The sequence below is a fragment of the Elaeis guineensis genome, chromosome 13 (assembly GCF_000442705.2).
Source record: "Elaeis guineensis isolate ETL-2024a chromosome 13, EG11, whole genome shotgun sequence".
Lineage (NCBI taxonomy): Eukaryota > Viridiplantae > Streptophyta > Magnoliopsida > Arecales > Arecaceae > Elaeis > Elaeis guineensis.
In genome coordinates this window covers 10,842,761-10,862,105 of record NC_026005.2, presented here as the reverse complement: position 1 = coordinate 10,862,105, position 19,345 = coordinate 10,842,761, and the positions used below count along the sequence as shown (strand labels likewise).

Sequence of the window (19,345 nt, the reverse complement as noted above, 5' to 3'; positions counted from 1 at the left end):
CTAAAAGGGAATACTATCAAAAATCCAATATTCCAGCATGCCATCTTGGTGAATCACCAAGGAATCATAGCTGCTAGGGGCACTTAGGAATGAACCAGTAAAAGATAAGAAGAAGTTTTCATTCTACTGGATGTATACATTTTGCTTTCACACTGAAAGTAGGTCCTGAATTTGCAACATGAAGATGGGGGCCTTTTTTTTTGGAGGAAATGGCACTAAGGACTACAAGTGGTTCTGTTGATCGAGTGGATGCTTTGTCAGATCCTTTTGTTATTGGTTTGATTGTGTGCTGTTGCACCGACACAACGTTGGAATATAATATAGTACTAAAAGAACCTCTCCTATCTCTCTAACTTCAATACTATATTAATGTCTAAACTTTGCAGCTTTGAATGATTAACAGACCACGAGAATGTTTTGTAATGATATGGCAGCACTTGAAGATCAATCATCAAATTCTGATTTGGGAAAGCACTTTTAATAATCCGCATCCCGAGAAATGGAAGTAATCTGCTTGTCCTTTCAGATGTGTTAATGGACTCATCTCATCCATCTCTTCTGGATCAAACAATAGCTTTCAACGACAGAAAATACAATTCCTCTTGAAATATATGTTTTCGTTCTAACAGAAGTACAATTGAAACAATTTGGTGCAAAATTCTGGATTAGATCAGGGTGGCATCTTTGCTTCCCTTTCCCTCAAAAAAAAAAAAAAGAAAAGAAAAAACAAAGGAGGTGCTAAATTGTCATTTTGCAAGTGTTGGATTTCATGTTCAAAGAGATGAAGTTGGGAATGGTATAGAGTCCACACTGCCCACTAAAAGATTAATGGAGTGTCCCTTTTCTTGACTAAACGCAAGAGCTTCAGAATACCATGATATCCAGATTCAGGATGGGAAAATGACCTTAGTACAACCTGTGGAAGGCTTTTATTTCTGTATTTCAGAGTCTGAAGCACCTGATACAGCATGGATTTGCTTCCCATGTTGAAGTATTCCAGGTATCTGTTTTCATTGCCAGAAAGATATGAGAACTTGCGGCCATAAGAGGTGCTGCTTTTCACGGATTGTTAATCTATGTACTAGCACTCATTGCCTTCAAGAATTATAGTATAAAGCATGTGAAGTCACCATCTGGATACAGAGAGTGCTGCATTTTAACTGCTTTTCCATACAGCCCTTGCTTAAAAAGTTTGATTCCAATAAGGTTGTCATCTTGCTTCTTTTGTAATCTTGTCATCTTTATTGTCCTTTGGATTATTGTGTTTATATTGAACTTTGTCCTTTTGCATGGACTAATGAGCAAGATGAGTTCCAATTTTTCTGTTCTGAGATCTAGATTGGATTCTTTGATTCTCTTATCAGCAGAAGAGCCAAATACAATCTTCCACTTGTATCAAAAAATTTTGTTGCCTTCTGTAGTGAGAAATGTCCTTTTGGGCAATTAGATAACTTCTGCTGTGATATTTAGGAGAGAAATATGTGATATAGGGAAGTCAATTATATTTGACACTCAAAGCTACATGCTGCTGGTGAAAGTTGCAACCTCATTATTCAATATGGTGGGGGAGGGATCCAGCAAAGAGAAGAGAATGTGGAACAGTGAAAAAACGATAGCTACTTTTCTTTTATTTTCTATCCTTTTGAGACCCAAATTTGAACTGTTTTGCTTTTCTCTGTTTACTGTGCCAAAGATTCTCTCCCTTTCAAGTCAAAGAAGTGGAAAAAATTAGAGAGAAAAAGAAAAATGAAAGAAAGATGGCATGGAGTGGAGAAAAAGATGAACCACAGCTCATGCATATATTCTTCCACAAGGCCCACTCATGTATTCATACGTGAGAAGGCTGAGTGAAGCCCAGAGGCATCAGGAGAGCATCTCCTGCAACAGATATATGGTGGAAGAGAGGCAAGGACCTAGGCCCCATACCGGACTCCAAGGGTGTTAAATACCTTCTTCAAGTTCTCATGCCTTTAGTTCTTGATGGGTTCACAGGAGATGCCCAACCAAGGCAACAACCGAGGGTTGGTCCTGTCGGTTGATGCTAAGCCACGGCTTAAATGGACTCGACAACTTCATGAGTGCTTCACTGATGCAGTCTCTCAGCTCGGTGGTGCGGATAGTAAGTATCAATCTCTAACTTGTTGCATTAGAATTGTTAATTTGCTCTCTATTCTGAAGTTCTCGTGTCTCTTATCCAATCACAGAAGCGACACCGAAATCACTGATGCGAAACATGGGAGTTCCCGGCCTTACTCTGTACCATCTGAAGAGTCATCTTCAGGCATGCTCTCTCCCTAACAAGTCCAATACCTTCAGAATCTTCTTGAAAAGAAAATTGTTTGAAGTATGGACCACTCTTGTATTTTTCAGAAATATAGGCTCGCGAAGAGTCGAGATACGAACACAGCAAATGATGATAGAAAAGATGGTGAAGTACTCTGTTATTGTGTTGTTTGAACTGAAAACTTCTCTTGCTGGACTAAAATGGTCTTCTGTAGCAGATTGTGAGGCAGCTAATAACAAGACCATAGAGAATGAAGCTGCGCATATTGACGAGGAGAAAACACCAGCTCAATTCGATGAGTATGATGAATGAAATCACAAACTGTTTTCTTTTCTCAATCTATGCTCACAGTATATTGTTGCTGCTCATAGAATAAAAATTCTCTCTTTCTAGGACCATGTTACAGATGCAAATGGAGGTGCAGAGAAAATTGCAGGAACAAATTGAGGTGAGATCAGACGATACTTACAGTCATCGGATTAAACCAAAGTCTTTTCTAATGGAGGACTTGAATGGCTCCTTCAGGTGCAGAGGCACTTACAGCTCCGCATAGAAGCGCAAGGGAAGTATCTGCAATCGGTTCTAAGAAAGGCACAGGAAGCACTTGCTAGTTACAGTTCGAATTCATTGGGAGTGGAGGCTGCCAAGGCCGAGCTCTCGGAGCTGCTCTCTGCAGTAGAGACAGAGTGCTTGAGTTCTTCCTTGTCGCAAGGTAGCTTGATTCCCAAACGAGCTGAACATGCTGATTGCTCTACAGACAGCTGCTTAACTTCATCTATAGAGAGACAGGAGGCCAAGGTTCAAAAGCAGTGTAAACTGGAGCGCAGCTCTTCTCTCGACAACTGGAGTGAAGGGTCTGAGGAGATCAATCCTAATAGCAGGAAAACAATTGAGACTCGAGTGAACGACAAGCTCAGTGGGGCAAAGAGAAGCTGCAGCAGCGTCTTTGGGGAAGCCAGTGTTAAACAGCCAGCAATTGGCATGCAGGAAACTAATAGTTTTGGGGTGCCAAGAGAGCTTGATCTAAACAGATAGTTGGCCAGTAAAAGCTGGGAGTGAGCAATGCCATTAGTGATTAGCCTATGAGAATTGTCTCTTACTTTGAGGACCACAGCATATGAGAGTTCTTCGGCCATTAGCTGCTGCTCTCCTATATGTTTGTTACTGTTGATGTACGCGTGTGGATGGTGGCCCAAACCAGACCTACCTTTGTCTTTAGTTTTGGTGAGAAAACCAGACCTTTCTAAAGCTTGGTCCTCCATTATAGCTCGTATATACTGTATGTTTATTTAGATACAGTGATTGAAGCTGGGCAACATGGAGATGACACATAGCATTTGAATTAGTTTTGCTTGAGCCATTGTTAGGTAAGCCTGAGGTCACCATGCCGAGGATGCTCCAAGGGATCCTAGACCTATTCATGGGGTTTTCTGGATGCCTACTGGCCTTTGGCCGGCCTGCTGGGTCTCTTCACCCAGCAGGTGCACTGGGGAGAGATTCTAATGTGGTGGCTCTACCTCTTCCCAGTCCGAAGCCAATAATAGGGCATTTAATTAGAAGATCTACACTATTAAATATGATTTGTACCATCAAATATCTAAAAATTAAATATCATATATTTCTAATCTTGTATCATACGGACATAAAAATGAACAATTTTTATTGTGTTAGTAAGCTAAGATATATGATAAAGTATTTAAATTAATAATCTATTTTATTGATTATAATCCACAAATGTTAAAATTAATGCTCAGGTCATTGCAAAATATGGTTTTATTATTTTACTATGAAAATATATGCTATTTTGTTTCTACGTATTTTTAGTGATATAAATTAGGACAAATGGTGTCTTTTTAGTTTGGATCCCCAATTACTGATGTTGAATGCGAGAGTAGTAGATACATCCTTTTAAGAGAAACATAGTCTATCTTATGCGTGCGCATGCACACACACGAATATATATAAAGAGAGAGAGATAAAGAGCTTGACTAGGCTACACTCGAGTTGATCTCTATTCAGATTTGATCGGGTCTAAATTAAGAGTTCTGTATCAATGATCTAAAAAGTTGGATGTGATCTACTATCTTAAATTATTTACATATTAAAAAACATATGATTTACAAATATCTAGTTTATGCTTTAAGTAGTCAAAATATTTTATATTGTTTCATATTATTTAAACTATCTAAATTTTGATCACTTAATATATAGGCTAAAGATCTTCAAATTACATAATTTTTATGGTATAAAAAATTTAGAGATAATAAATTATATTTAATAACTTAGACCATCAATGTAAAATCTCTTACATATAATCTAAACTTGACAGAATTTAAGTTGAGACCTATTCAAGTGTAGTCTAAAGAGCGTGTGTGTAGTTATGCATATATGGTGATTATAACTAGAACCAGACCAGAAGCCATGTTGAGACGGGTGCCAATCATCCTGTCTGGTTGGCATATAGAAAAATCAATTTAGGATGTACGGATAGTAACATGCTGATCCAATATTAACATGTTCCAATTTTTCTTTAGTGTGAATGTCGTAGTTCAAATAAATCAAAATAAAAAAAAAAAAGATATTCACAAAAGCCAAGTTATAAATGAAGATGACCATTGTGATCTGCTACACGACCGTCTAGATGGCAGCAGGTAGGAACCACACATGTTTCATGAATCAAAAGGATCGCTTGGAAAAGAATGATAATTTTCGCACAGTTATTGAAGGCCATCGAGAGCCAGCATTGTTCCCTCATCTTTTGTTGTTGTTGTTGTATATTTATCATGCCCCAAATCGGAGACATAACACGGTCATACTACCGAGGGATAGAGCCCACGATAACACGAAGCCAATCCATCGTAATCATCTAAAATTTGTCAAATAAAAAAAATTCAATTCTATTATTCATCAAATAATCGAACCAATATTGATTCATATCATCTAAATCCAAAAGCAAGTACTAACCCGAATCTCAACATTCATAAATAACTACAAATCTATGATTTTAAAATAAATTAAACTTCGGCTGCCAAATTTTCAAGCTTGCTATGCCGATCTTCAAGTTTGGATTCCTTTTACCGATCCTAACCTTATTTCTCTGTTCAAATAAAAAGAAAACAAAAAGAATATGAGGTACACTAGTCCAGTAAGTAGAACTTGCACTTTCTTATCGGATCAAATATAAGTTTTTCATGATAATGCAATATTTAGAAAATAACAGGTAATACAAAATAAAGCATTTCATAGAGCATATAACAAAACGAGTTATAAACTCATCATGCATGCATAAATCATGTATATTTCACAATCATGAATCGTAAATCATTTTCATCATATATTCATGTCATATTTCAAAATATTGCTCACAGATATTCGTGCTAAGATCACTATTATACCCGTGACAGGGCCATATTTCTTAATCGACAGAGTTTTTAATTCATGTGCCAATTTTATACCCGCTGGTAGGGCCATGTTTCATGTGGATGCTAGCTCCGGATGTCGAGCTTCCCGAAGGGATTCATTCATAGCCATCTGAGAGCCTTTGAAATCATTATATCTTTTTCTTAAAGCATACATATACATAGATGGAAAAACAATAAAATTCATGCTTCATAATCATGCTATTTTTATAAGACATATTCATGAAATCAATGCTCATAATAAAACATGCTTTTTCATATTACATATGCCGATCCTTATTTTATGAAAAATTATGATTTCATCGATAGCAATTCTTTACATAAAAACATGATCATTTAAAAAATAAATAAGGAGCATAAGATCTACTTACCTCGTTCATCTTAGATCTTCAGACTTCGTTAGAAAAATCAGCTAATCCTATTTAAAATATCAAATCATTATCAAATTCTATTCCATAAATATAACAAGATTAAATCATAAGGAAAGAGGACTGTTGTCCGGATGTATCGGACCATCCAGATACCAGAGCAATTCAGGGTCTCTAATCTGAGGATCAGATTTAAGTGACTTGATCAAGAAATCGTGAAGCATAGATCGAATTAAGGTCAAGATCAATCAATAGGGTTCTTTAATAATGGATTTGAAAAATACTTGATATGGCCAAATGAAGTTGACATACAGCATGGATATCAAAGCAACTTCGGATCATCTTGTTAGAGTCAATATGAGCTTCTAAAAGATAAAGGCATTACTCGATACAGGATTCATAGACCTTTTTTAGAGAGAGAGAAAGTCGATCATGAGAGAGAAAGTAGAGAGAGAAAGTGAAGAGAGAATCTTCGTATCCTTCAAAAGTGGCAATCATGATCGAGATCATCAAAGATCATATCAGGATGACTCAATATGGATTAACCATGATTGATGTTATCAATTTCGAATAAAGATTGGATCGGGATCCAATTCTGCACGAATATCGGAGTAATTTCAGGTTATCATATTTTCATCTCAAGTTTATCCTAGGGTCTGTGATACAATCAGAGAGAGAGAATGACCCTCGAGAGATAAAATCCATAAAAAGAGATAAAAAATCTAGAGAGAAAAAATAGAGAGAGAATTTAGAGAGAGAAATTTTAGAGAGAAGGTAGAGAGAAAAAGTTCAATTCTAGAGAGAGAAAGACTTAAGAGAGAGAGATGAGAAAAACTTTCTCTCACATATATTTTTTATTATTATTATTATATATATATTTTTTTTTCTTTTCTTTTTCTTTTCTTTTTAGAGAGAGAAAATAGAGAGAGAAAGAGAGAGAAAGAGGGAGAAAGAGGGGAGAGAGAAAATTTTTCTCTTATTTTATTTTTTTTATTTTTTTTTCTATTTTGTATTTTCTTTTCTTTTCTTTTTCTTTTTTCTTTTTCTTTTCTTTTTCTTTTTCCTTCTTCCCGCGGCCTTCTTGGGCCGAAACAGGGGAAGACCGTGAGGTCCCCCCCTCAGTGGCTCGGGCTCCAATGGGGTGGCGGCTTGGCCGAAGGTCTGGCAACGACGGCTGACCATGTGAAGCCGGTCGGCGATGGGGTTCGGCTGGCAAGCTTTTCTTCCTCTTTCTTTTTTTTTCTCGAAAAACAAGAGATCCGTCCCCTTTCTTCATGATTTTCGTGAAGTGAAAATTCAGTGCAGGGGCAAAATGGTAATTTTAAAACTTTTTTCAAAATTACTATTTTACAGTGAAATTATTAATTAATCTCATTAATTAATACTAATTAACCCTACATTAGGATCTAAATATGATACAACAGCATACATTTAAATTTGAAATTTAAATTTGAAACAGTAAACTTTTTACTGTACTGTGTTCAGAACACATCACCTTTTGTGGGTAGTCGATCACCGCAATCTGATCACCGTCGGAGGGCTCTGATTGTCACATCGCAGCCACACTAGTGTCTGGCCTCTGCAGATCATCCACACGAAGCTCCCGTCTGATCGGTTCCTCACGAATGCTAGTTCGTGATTTCACCCTTTTGATGGCTGATGTTGATCAAACTCCTTCGATCGATGTGTGCCGACTCCTCGGATGCTCCGGATCGTCTGCATGATTGGTTGAGAGGCTGATGGATCTCTTCCTGAAATTTGGTGGACTCACGACACTCGTGGCACACCAATCTCACTTCCCGAATCCTAGGTAGAAACCCTAGGGTACACACCAAAAACCCTGCGCCCACTTTTCTCTCCTTTTTCTCTCCTCTCGATAAATTTTGAACACTTTAAAATTTTTTCAGAACCTCCCCACGTCCCTTATCTCTTCTTTCTTTCATTTCCCATGCCCCCTCCCTTTCTCATTTTATAAAACATCGCAAGAGATGTTGAAAGCGTGTGAGTGGATAAGATGAGGTGGTTGCTCACTTAAATTCAAATCAAATTTGAATTCAAGTGTCAACCAATCTTATCCTCATCCATTTGTGTGAGAAAAAAGAGATGGTGTGGCCTTTTTTTTATGCGTGGAGACTTTCACGAGAAACCATTTCTCGTGTGGAATATGGGGCGCACAAAAGAAGATAAGCTGGCGCATGGTTATTTGGTTATCCATTCAAATTCAAAACCCCTTTGAATTTGGATGGGTAACAAACCAAGTTAATCCAAATAATTGGCGCACAGAAACATGGGCGTGAGAGAGCTTTGCGTGAAAAAAAATTCATGAGAAAATTTTTTCTCGTGAATTCAAATGGACGCAAGGAAGTTAGGTGGCGCAGAGAATTTAAAACAAGGTGGTCTGATTCAAATTGAGCCAACCTAATTAAAATAAGTTAAGTACAATTAGACCAGATTAAACCTAACACAATTAGGCTTAATTAGGCTCAATAAAATCTTAATCAAATCAAGAATTAACTAAACCTAACCCCTAATCAAATCAGGGACTAAGCCACCTTAGCAATTAGATCAACACTTAACCTAATCGGGTCAATCCAAACTGAATCCAATTCAATTGGACTTGATCTAAAAATAATTACTCAATCAAATTGAGTTAATTAGCGATCAAATCACTAATTAAATCTCTCATAAATATTGAATCCAAATCCAATGGGCAATTAGGTATCAGAGACCATCGATATGAAACCCTGATCAAATAGTTCAAATTTCAAATTCAAAATTTGAAATTCAAAATTTTGACCTCGGTACCCAAAATGTGTGGAACTCATGATCAGAGAATCCTAATTCTCAATTATAGAGTCCCAGACACATAAGACTCATAATCAGCCATCAGATCAGAAAGGAACCTCTAATGTGTGTGACCCCGCAGGTTCGAACCTAAGCCGGTAGCACAGGAACCAATTCCTGTACTAATCGAAGTGACCATCTAGCAATGGTACCCGACGATCGGATAGGTCGAATAGTCACAATCGCAATATTCAGAACCTACGTGAATATGGTTACCGTATAATTCATCCCTTTTGACCCCTGTGTTTAGGACGACTCAGGGTTAAACTGTCAACCCTGATGAGATCATCCGAATCGTGCTCAACTCAATTAGTCTTGTGACTCCTCACTAGGACTACCCTGGCCAAGGTTTTACTAAATTGAAACACGACTGTACACAGCTCCTAAACTAGAGTGGTCAATCCCATCTTGACATACGTACCGACAAGTCAAGTACTTGACTACACCCAGCAGCCTTCCGTCACTGAATTAGAAATTCAGGTAGTCCAGTGCCTAAGTGCAGTGAGTTGCTTGCAAGTCACCGTGGCGGTCTCAGGTCGGAGGGATATTTATATCCATATCCCATCGGAGCAAATCTTGACAGAAGAAATAACTCCGAAGTCGGTCACGTTCAGTGCAGATGTACCATTACATCTCACCTGTATGCCATACCAGTGTCTCCACACTCCTTGGTTATGAGGACAACCAACCCATATGGCACACAACGACCTATGCTCGATAAACGTTGTCGTCTTTGGTAACAACGTATCATTTGGTCGCGAACAGGTTTAAGGACTAAGCGACAAATCCTCCTTTGTCGAGTCTAAATAGTCCTAAGGACTTCACCACAACACAGGAGTTCATTAGAAGATGAAACATTTGTGATGAAAAAATGCTAAAATAATTTTTATTTATTTATAATTCATGTACTAATACAAAAGGAGCACAACCGTCAATAGGCTGACGATTGGCTTTGGGACACTATTCTCAACAATCTCCCACTTGGCCTAAAGCCAATCGGTGCAGTATCTAATACCCATCTTCGACTTGTAGTCGTTGAACTCCTTCACCGCAATGGCTTTAATGAATGGATCGGCCAGGTTCTCCTTCCCGTCGATCTTCTGAAGGTCGATGTCACCTCGATCCATGATCTCCCGGATGAGATGGTAGCGGTACAGAATATGCTTCGTCCGCTGGTGTGCCTTCGGTTCCTTCACCTGAGCAATGGCTCCAGAGCTGTCACAGTAGAGCAAAACTGGACCAACAAGGGATGGTGCTACTCCAAGCTCGATGATGAATTTTCTCAGCCACACCACTTCTTTGGCAGCATCTGATGCAGCAATATACTCTGCCTCGCATACTGAATCAGCCACAGTGTGCTGCTTGAAACTCTTCCAGCAGACAGCCCCACCATCAAGGGTAAAAATAAATCCTGACACACTCTTGCTGTCATCGCGATCAGACTGGAAACTAGAGTCTGTAAACCCTATAAGTCTCAAGTCCGATTCACCATATATAAGCCACTGGTTCTTAGTATTTCTTAAATACTTCAGGATGGTTTTAACAACCTTCCAGTGATTCTCCCCTGGATCAGATTGGTATCTACTCACTACCCCTAGTGAGTATGCCACATCTGATCGTGTACATGTCATGACGTACATGATAGATCCCACTGCCGAAGCATATGGAATCCTACCCATACGCTCTCTCTCTTGAGGTGTTGTCGGACAATCTCTTTTCGAGAGAGAAATTCCATGGCCTATCAGTAGATAGCCTTTCTTGAAATTCTCCATGCTGAACTTTTTCAGCATAGTATCAATGTACGTGGACTGGGATAAGCCAAGCAACCTTTTGGATCTATCCCTATAGATCCTCATCCCTAGGATGTAGGAAGCTTCTCCCAGATCCTTCATGGAGAAATGTGACGATAGCCAAATCTTTATTCCCTGTAATGCAGGGACATCATTTTCGATTAAGAGAATGTCATCCACATATAATACAAGAAATACTACTACTGGACCATTAGCCCACTTATAAATGCAGGGCTCTTCACCGTTCTTAACGAAGCTATACGTTTTGATCGTCCTATCAAAACGTATGTTCCAACTCCGAGATGCCTGCTTAAGTCCATAAATGGACTTTTGTAGCTTGCATACCTTAAACTCATCTGTGGATGTGAACCCTTCAGGTTGTATCATATACACCTCTTCGTCCAGCTCTCCGTTTAGGAAAGTTGTCTTCACATCCATCTGCCAGATTTTATAGTCTAGATGGGCAGCTATCGCAAGCATAATCCGAATGAATTTGAGCATTGCCACAGGAGAAAATATCTCGTCATAGTCTATACCATAACGTTGACGATATCCCTTGGCAACCAAACGGGCTTTATAGGTCTCCACCTTTCCGTCTGTGTCCCTCTTCCTCTTGAAGACCCACTTACACCCTATGGATTTCACTCTTTCGGGTGAGTCAACCAATGTCCATACATCGTTGACCTTCATGGACTCCATTTCAGATTTTATGGCCTCTAGCCATTTCTCAGAGTCAGGTCTCTGCATTGCATCCATGTAGGTGATCGGATCCTCATCATTTTCATCAAGTTCGACAGGATCGCCATCCCGGACCAAGAAACCATAGTATCTGTCCAGTTGATGTGGTACTCTACCAGACTGCCTTAAGGGTGCATAATCAATGGTCTCCGGATCTGATCTAATCAAATCCAGTTCAGGTTCAGTAACATGTGTCGATTTTTTCACCTGTCGAACTTCGTCAAGTTCGACCTTAGAGGCAATAGTTTCTTCACTAAGGAACTCCTTTTCTAAAAAGATTGCCTTAAGGCTGACAAACACCTTTTGCTCATCAGCAAGGTAGAAATAATATCCTTTGATCTCTTTTGGGTATCCTATAAAATTATACTTGTCAGACCTAGGTCCAAGCTTGTCTGTAATTAAATGTTTAACATAAGCCGAACACCCCCAAATTCTAAGGTGCGAGAGTACTGGCTTACGTCCTATCCATATCTCATATGGCGTTTTGGCTACAGACTTACTCGGAACTTTATTTAGAAGGTAACAAGTCGATTCGAGCGCATATCCCCAGAGGGAGATCGGTAGACCAGCAAACCCCATCATGGATCGAACCATGTCCAATAAGATCCGATTTCTCCTTTCAGACACACCATTATGCTGTAGTGTTCCAGGAGGAGTCCACTGAGAGAGAATCCCATTCTCTCCTAGATACGTCAGAAATTCATTGGAAAGGTATTCACCTCCTCGATCAGATCAAAGAATTTTAATACACTTTCTGGTTTGTTTTTCTACCTCATTTCGGAATAGTTTGAACATTTCAAACGACTCCGACTTATGCTTCATTAAGTAGACATACCCATACCTCGATAGGTCGTCTGTGAAGGTTATGAAGTAGAAATATCCACCTCTTGCACTTGAGCTCATAGGTCCACATACATCAGAATGTACCAGACCCAAGAGTTCACTGGTTCGCTCACCTTTTTCAGTAAAAGGTGACTTGGTCATCTTTCCAAGAAGACAAGACTCACAGGTTGGAAGTGATTCACGATCACCAAGTTCAAGAATTCTTTCTTGAGCCAACCTATTTATCCTGTTCTTATTGATATGACCTAGCCTACAGTGCCAAAGGTAGACTTCTGACATATTATCTATTCTAGGATGTTTACCGAAGTTTTGAACCACATTAACAGGCTGTGATAGTAAGTAAATTCTATTATTTAATTGTTCAACAAACATTGTAACACCATTCAAAATGATATTGCAAATATTTCTTTTTATTAAAAAATCATAACCGTACATGGCCAAAAGGCCTACAAAAATAATATTTAATAAAAAGCTTGGACAATAGTGACATTCACTCAGAATTACATTACGAGAATTGATTACAAGACTCATGATTCCTAAAGCTAGAACTGGAATTTACTTCCATCTCCAACGTTCAGAAACCTCTCGCCTTCATCAAATCTCCTACTGACCTGCAGACCCTGCATCGAATTACAAATATGATAAGGACTTCCGGTATCCAATATCCAGGCAGTAGTATCACAAATAGAAAAGTTGCAAGGAGTTATCATATAATTACCTTGCTTCTTCTTCGGCCTGTTCGAGTCCAGGGAGGCAATGTATTGAGGACAGTTCCTCTTCCAATGCCCCTGCTTCTTGCAAAAGAAGCACTCCGCCTGGCTCTGGTCGGACTTGCGCTTCTTGGTCTGACCCTGTGCAACCGTCCCAGTATGAGGCAGCACCTTCTTGTTCTTGTTCTTCTACCCCTTCCCAAAGGGTCGACGACGAGAAGAAGACCCTCCCACTACATTCGCCGACTCCTTATGGAGCTGGTGATCCTTCTCAAAGTTCTGCAGCAACCCCAACAACCCGTGGTAGTTTACTGTAGGCTTTGTCATTCGAAAATGAGTAAGGAATGGGAGGAAGGACTTGGGCAAGGAATTAAGGATCGCATCCTTACCGAGTTGCTCGTGCAGAGAAAAACCCAATTTGCTCAGGCGCTCAATCATCTCGATCATGTACAGTACATGATCAGTGACTGAGGCCCCATCCCTCATCCGAGCATTGAAAATGGCACAACTAGTTTTGTGCCTTTCAACGTCATCAGGCGTGCCAAAGGAGTCATTCAACATTTGAAGCATCTCCTGTGGCTGGACGTTCTCAAACATGCGGCTGAACTCGTCATTCATTGCTGCCAGCATAATACATCGGATGGTGGTGCGGTCATTGAGCCACTTCTGGTAAGTGTCTCGGATCGCCTTACTAGCGTTCGGAGCTGGCTCCTCAGGTGCTGGATCCGTTACTACATAAAGGATCCACTCATGCTCAAGGACGATTTTCAATTTTCGATACCAGCTATCGAAATTAGGTCCAATGAGCTTGTCATTATCTAATAATGACTGGAGCGACAGGGTAGTGGCCATAGCTGTATAAAGAAAATGCAGACCTCTATTAATACATAAATTAATACTAAAGACTTGGACTTTAGTCTAAAGTTTTTTTCCAATATTTTTACGAACTGGTAGCCTCAACCTCCAATTCGAGGAATTACTTTAATTCCTTAATGGGTACTAGAATCCACACAGACTACACACGAGCCCAACTTTGGTTGGTCAACCCATGTGCATCTATGGGTAGGTTCTTAACCAGTTATTTCTCTAAACAACTTCTAGTAATTGATTTTGCCCCAGAACCTAATCAGTAGGCTTTGGCCTCCACTGAAAAGATCTGGTTAGGTCCAACCATTAACATGACTTAATTTGGTGAATCAGACCAATAAATGATCAGGCCCGACTTTGACCGGCCAACCTAACCACCATCAGAAAGACTCAACCAAATTATCATATTATGAATGATAATTCCATTAGCCAATGAGCACCAGGCCTTTGGGCCTCCAATGATCATTGAACTAATGGACTCATTATCACTCACTTAATGGGAGGCATTGACTTAGTTATCATTATAACTTAATTATTTTAGGGACCTAATAATTTTTGAGGATTTTATTAAAGGATAGTGGAGAAGAAATCATCCAGCCAATTTCAATCCTCCCACTGACTTCACCAAGTCAGATTAAAAAAGAATTTAATTAAAGCTGGCATTAGGAGCACCTAAATCAATCACACTGATTTACCTAATGACATGGGTGAGCTCTAATCACCAAGTGATCTAATCAAAATCTAACTTACCAGATTGGCCAGGTAAGTGAGATCAGTGGTGGGGATTTGCTATTAATTCGTCAATGATCGAATCAATGCGAGTAGCTCCCGCTTAAGAACCACTGGTCAAAACTACCGAACTTACCTTAGACACCAACCGGTTCATTAGTTTTATTCTCCATTATTTCCTTTTCCTTTAATCGGTGCATAATATATTAACTGCCAATAAGAACATAATATATTAACCTTTCTTAGAAACAATTAATTGTTTTTTTTTTTTTTTTTGAGCTCTTAGAAACCATAATATTCTCAAAAACTATAGGAACTACCAAGGTTCTGTTGGATTTTTTTTTTTTTTTGTGGAAAATGACAAGAAAATATTTCAAAGTAGTATCTGATCTATTGAGATAATAGATTTTGAAACAGTGTCAACATCTAAAAAATATGAGTGGCAGAGAAGGGAGAACTCCGCCGGATCCAGCAATCTATTACCCGCTCCCGACAACTGTTGCCGGCTATTCTCCTAAGATGTAGTATTATCTACCATGGGCGTCGGCTAGCAACTGTCACCCTCTGCCACCAACGCCAGCACTCGCTAATTCGTGGATTCCTACTGTGCTAGTGAATATGAACTCCCAAATAGATCGGAGAGTTGGCAACTTTTCCCCCTAAAACGGTTTCCTTCCAATCAGATGGAGAGTAAATTAGTAATTTTCTATTTTCTGTTAACGATGTTAAAGTGTTGATAGACGGCTGAACCATTGCAATTGCAAAATAAGTTATGGTATCTAATTAACTTTTTTTTTTTAAATATAGGATCGAAGTATTTCTCATCCAAACTAGAGGTGTATTTGTAATTTTTTCTCGTATAAATGCAGTTAAGAAAACAAATCAAAACTATTGATGGAAACTAGGATAAACCAATGTAGTCTTTAAATGGCAAATATATGAATATTTTTTGTGATCTATAATTATAGGTATCATGAGAGATCATACAAAAATTATTGTCCAAAAATAGCAGTTCGAGATGCAAATTACAAGTGTGCTTGTGATATGCTGGGAGAAAAGCAAATATAGTAACAGAAAAAGAGATAAACAAACACACAATCACAATACAAGAAATTTATAGTGATGCCAAACTTAGTATATGCGTTCACTTTTTAAGGTCTCCTGCTTTGAAATTTCGACTATAGTTCACTTAATTATAGTCGGATTATTTTATCTAAATTCATAATTAAACTGAATTGATTTTAATCAAACTCACCAACCAAAATCTTTCCAACTAAATTTTCAAGACTCAGTCAAGTACATACATCCAATTCTGGGCTTAGATAGTTTTTAATCCCCACATTTCTATTTTCAAAAAATTTATTACAAAATAATAAATATAACAAATAAAGAATTTAATATTTAAATACAAAAACTCTTAGGTAGTGTTTGGTAGTCCTTTTGGTATTTCTGAAATAAAAATACGAATTCTCAGAGAATAGCTATTTATCACACCTATTTCAGATTTCTGTTTAGTTGGAAATTTACTATTCTATCAAAAATAAGATGCAATTAATGCAGTATTTTTCTCTAACCTAGAATAAGATGCAATTAATTCTCGTTAAAGTCCTAGAATAGGCTATTCCATGATCCAACATGGAATAGCTTATTCAAGGAAGATAAAAACAAGATGCAATTAATGCATAATTAATGCAGGTTGACTGAAATTGATATTCCTGTAGAACCGACCACCACTTTAGAAGATGTTTGGGAGAATAAGATGGAATAAATCCTTATTTCACTTAAAATAAAGACAACCAAACACTCCCTTAAAGCCGGTAGAAGTCGCTCATATCTTGCTGGGATTAACTCGTGAATTGTATCAATTTTTTTCAGATGTGTCAAAATCAACTACCAATATCTAGGATCAATTTTTAAATATTTTAAATAATTATTTATCTTCTATTTAAATCCATGGATGTTCAAAGATCAACTCTTAATAACTAAAGATCTTTTACAAAAAAAAAAAAGAATAAAAAACTCAAGATCGACTCTTTATACCATAAAAATCCTACAACCATTCCATTAAACTTACACTAGTACCATTTATATTCAAATATTTTAACATCATCAAAACCACTTATTGAAGTAACAAAAATCCATAACCATTCCAAGACATTAATTTTTCCTTTCAAATTCAGCCACATTATAAAAATTTAAACCCTCAAAGAAATTTAATACGAAATGATCATCCTAAGATTAAGAATGATGAAATAAAAATAATAAAATCACCATATCTAAATGCACCATGATGATCCTACATAATAGTAATTTCAAACCATCACCAAACCCAATGATCGAAGGTTGGAAATCTAAGACCACCATAAGATAGTGATATTGAATTGAAATTTAAAGATAAAAATATCTCATAATCCAACAAAAAAAATTAATATATTAATATACAATCAATATATTATATCAAATTATATATAATACCAAATTATGTTGATATATTATATTATATTATATTATTAATCATATTTTTTAATGATATATTATTGTACCTTATATAATGAAATTATTTAATATATTACTTTTTTTTTATTTTCTAATCAAAATAAATACTAATAATAAAATAATATATTATAAATATAAAAAATTATTAATTCTATAATATTAATTAATATATATTTATATCATCAAAATTAATAGGATTAAAAATATGTTTCTTCAAAAACATATTTGGAATAGTTTTATTAAACGATGATTTTGGATTCTCACGAAATACAGATTACTCGTGAATCATTATCCCTGGATCATAGCTACCTCGGAGTTCACATCTATTAATCATGCAATCATCCAAATATCAATAAATGGTAACCGAAAATAAAACGTTGCTTCACATTTCATCATCTGTACACACCCTCCTTCAACCAAAAGGGAAAGAATCTCTTAACTTAAAAAAAAAACAAAAAAACAAATCCCAAAGCATCAACCTGCCTCCTTAATCATCACCTGCTTCCCCTTCTCCCCGTTGCCGATCTCTTCGCTGTCCCCTGCTGAAAGCGATCGCAACCCAAACCTCCCTCCTCCTCCTCCTCCTCTCTTCCTCCGCCTCCCCTTCTTCCCCGCCGCCGCCCTTCTTCGAGTCCCCCTCCTCCTCCGCCGGCATCCGGAACCGGCACATGGGGCACGACCCGTGCATCCCCAGCCACTTCTCGATGCACCGCCCATGAAACCTATGCCGGCACGGCATCTCCTTCACCACCGCCGCCTCCTCCTCCGCCGCTCCGGCGAGCTCATCCAGGCACACCGGACATTCACCCACCTCCTCCCCCTCCTGCCCGACCTCCACCATCTTCATCGCCTCGATCGACGCCCTCGACGCCGGCGGCGGGCCGCCTGATCCTCCCCCGCCCCTCCCGGAGAGGAGCTCCGCCACGAGCTCCGGGTCCCCCTGGAGCACCACCATCCCCTGCGTCAGCGGGTTCACCAGCACGATCCGGTCCGGCGGCGGCGCCGGTCCTCCATCAGCCGGTGGCGGCGGCCCCATAACGCCGACGAAGATCGGGAAGAATCTCCGCCTCTCCCCGCCGCCCGCCGCCTCGCTCACGCGCTGCTCCGCGTTCGCCCCCTCTCTCTCCGACTCCGCCGCCGCCTCCCTCATCTGCTGCTCCGCGTTCGCTGCCTCGCTCTCCGACTCCGCCGCCATCTCACCTCGAGCGAGAGATTTTGGAATTAAGATTAGAAAAGAACAGGAATAAAATTGGGAAGAAAGGAGGCTTGGGCGGTGGATTAAAAAGGACTGATAGTGGAACTCTAGAATGATCTGGAAGTTTGTTACCAGCCCACCCAACCCAAAGTTTGATAATTATTTATTTTTATTTACTTTTCTTTTTTTTTTTTTTCTGGTTGATTCCCGAATCATGCTATCAATGTTTGCCGACCTAAGAGTGACGTTGGATTCAATGGATCTAGTGTTATGTGTGATACACCTTTTTTTTTTTTTTTTTGTTTTTCCGATATGTGAACATTGTTTTTTCTTCGAATATTCTGATAGCGCATGAATAAATAAATAAAAATATTAAAGAGAGACAGCAAGAGTTGTGCTGGCATCTGAATTGTTCCTGCTGGTGGAGGGGAGATTACTTCTTGTCTGGCTGGGATTGGCATGAGGTGGATGCGGCCAATGGTGTGCTTGTGTCCTTCTGTTTCAGGCAAGGCGGAGATATTTTCGAGTAACCTGGTGATCTTACCGTACCATTGGCGTTAAATCAAAGCAAGTTTGCTGCAACCTGGTGATCTTACCGTACCATTAGCGTTAAATCAAAGCAAACATAGATTTTTATAATATCTAGTCTAACCTAACTAATCTCTTTTTAAGACTATCAGTTACAGCTCAATTTGTATTCAACTTTTCTTCTTCTTTGTTCCTTCCTTTCAAAAGGATGAGGGGTGATTATTCATTCCGTCTAGCTTCGTACTGCCAGATGCTAAAAGTAAATCAAGAATTCATAATGTAATTTGTGATTTAAATCTAAACTTAAATAGCGTTGGTTTACTTCGAATATAATTAGATTTGGCCAGGTTTCCAAAAGAATTCTGTTATTTTGGAGGTGTGACGTGCATGATAAACTGGGTTGGAATGAGCTTATTAGGTTGTCCGAGGCTTTAAGTCTGGTCCTAGTTTAAATCTGGTATGATATTTATGCATTTCGAACCCAAATTTATTTTTTTTAAGAAAACCAAATTCAATCTGCTGAAAATAAAGGTA

The 19,345-nt window shown here is 38.6% G+C and overlaps 2 protein-coding genes across 4 annotated transcripts; one reads left to right on the top strand and one right to left on the bottom strand.

Annotated features, from left to right (window-relative positions):
* Positions 1-1,384: 1,384 nt before the first annotated feature.
* On the top strand, positions 1,385-3,629 carry LOC105056612 (myb family transcription factor PHL8). Of its 3 annotated transcripts, XM_010938869.4 has the most exons (7): positions 1,443-1,905; positions 1,993-2,119; positions 2,205-2,281; positions 2,371-2,428; positions 2,502-2,583; positions 2,678-2,732; positions 2,810-3,629. In XM_010938869.4, the coding sequence occupies exons 2-7, from the start codon at positions 1,996-1,998 to the stop codon at positions 3,317-3,319; spliced, it is 906 nt and encodes a 301-aa protein (XP_010937171.1). In that variant the 5' UTR covers positions 1,443-1,905; positions 1,993-1,995; the 3' UTR covers positions 3,320-3,629. The 3 variants fall into 3 exon arrangements, with proteins under 3 accessions (XP_010937170.1, XP_010937171.1, XP_010937169.1); XM_010938868.4 differs by having other exon boundaries at positions 1,385-2,119; positions 2,816-3,629; XM_010938867.4 differs by having other exon boundaries at positions 1,616-2,119.
* Positions 3,630-17,445: 13,816 nt separating this feature from the next.
* On the bottom strand, positions 17,446-18,504 carry LOC105056611 (E3 ubiquitin-protein ligase MPSR1). The gene has a single exon (XM_010938866.4). It carries the CDS (start codon positions 18,281-18,283, stop codon positions 17,576-17,578), a length of 708 nt encoding a protein of 235 aa, XP_010937168.3. The 5' UTR covers positions 18,284-18,504; the 3' UTR covers positions 17,446-17,575.
* Between the last annotated feature and the right edge of the window lie 841 nt (positions 18,505-19,345).

Bases quoted from the DNA above. Each gene is read 5' to 3' on its own strand.
- LOC105056612 (XM_010938867.4), top strand. From the start codon at position 1,981: ATGGGTTCACAGGAGATGCCCAACCAAGGCAACAACCGAGGGTTGGTC. The intron at 2,120-2,204 runs GTAAGTATCAAT...ATCCAATCACAG, and splicing joins TCAGCTCGGTGGTGCGGATA to AAGCGACACCGAAATCACTG. The intron at 2,584-2,677 runs GTATGATGAATG...CTCTCTTTCTAG, and splicing joins ACACCAGCTCAATTCGATGA to GACCATGTTACAGATGCAAA.
- LOC105056611 (XM_010938866.4), bottom strand. From the start codon at position 18,283: ATGGCGGCGGAGTCGGAGAGCGAGGCAGCGAACGCGGAGCAGCAGATG.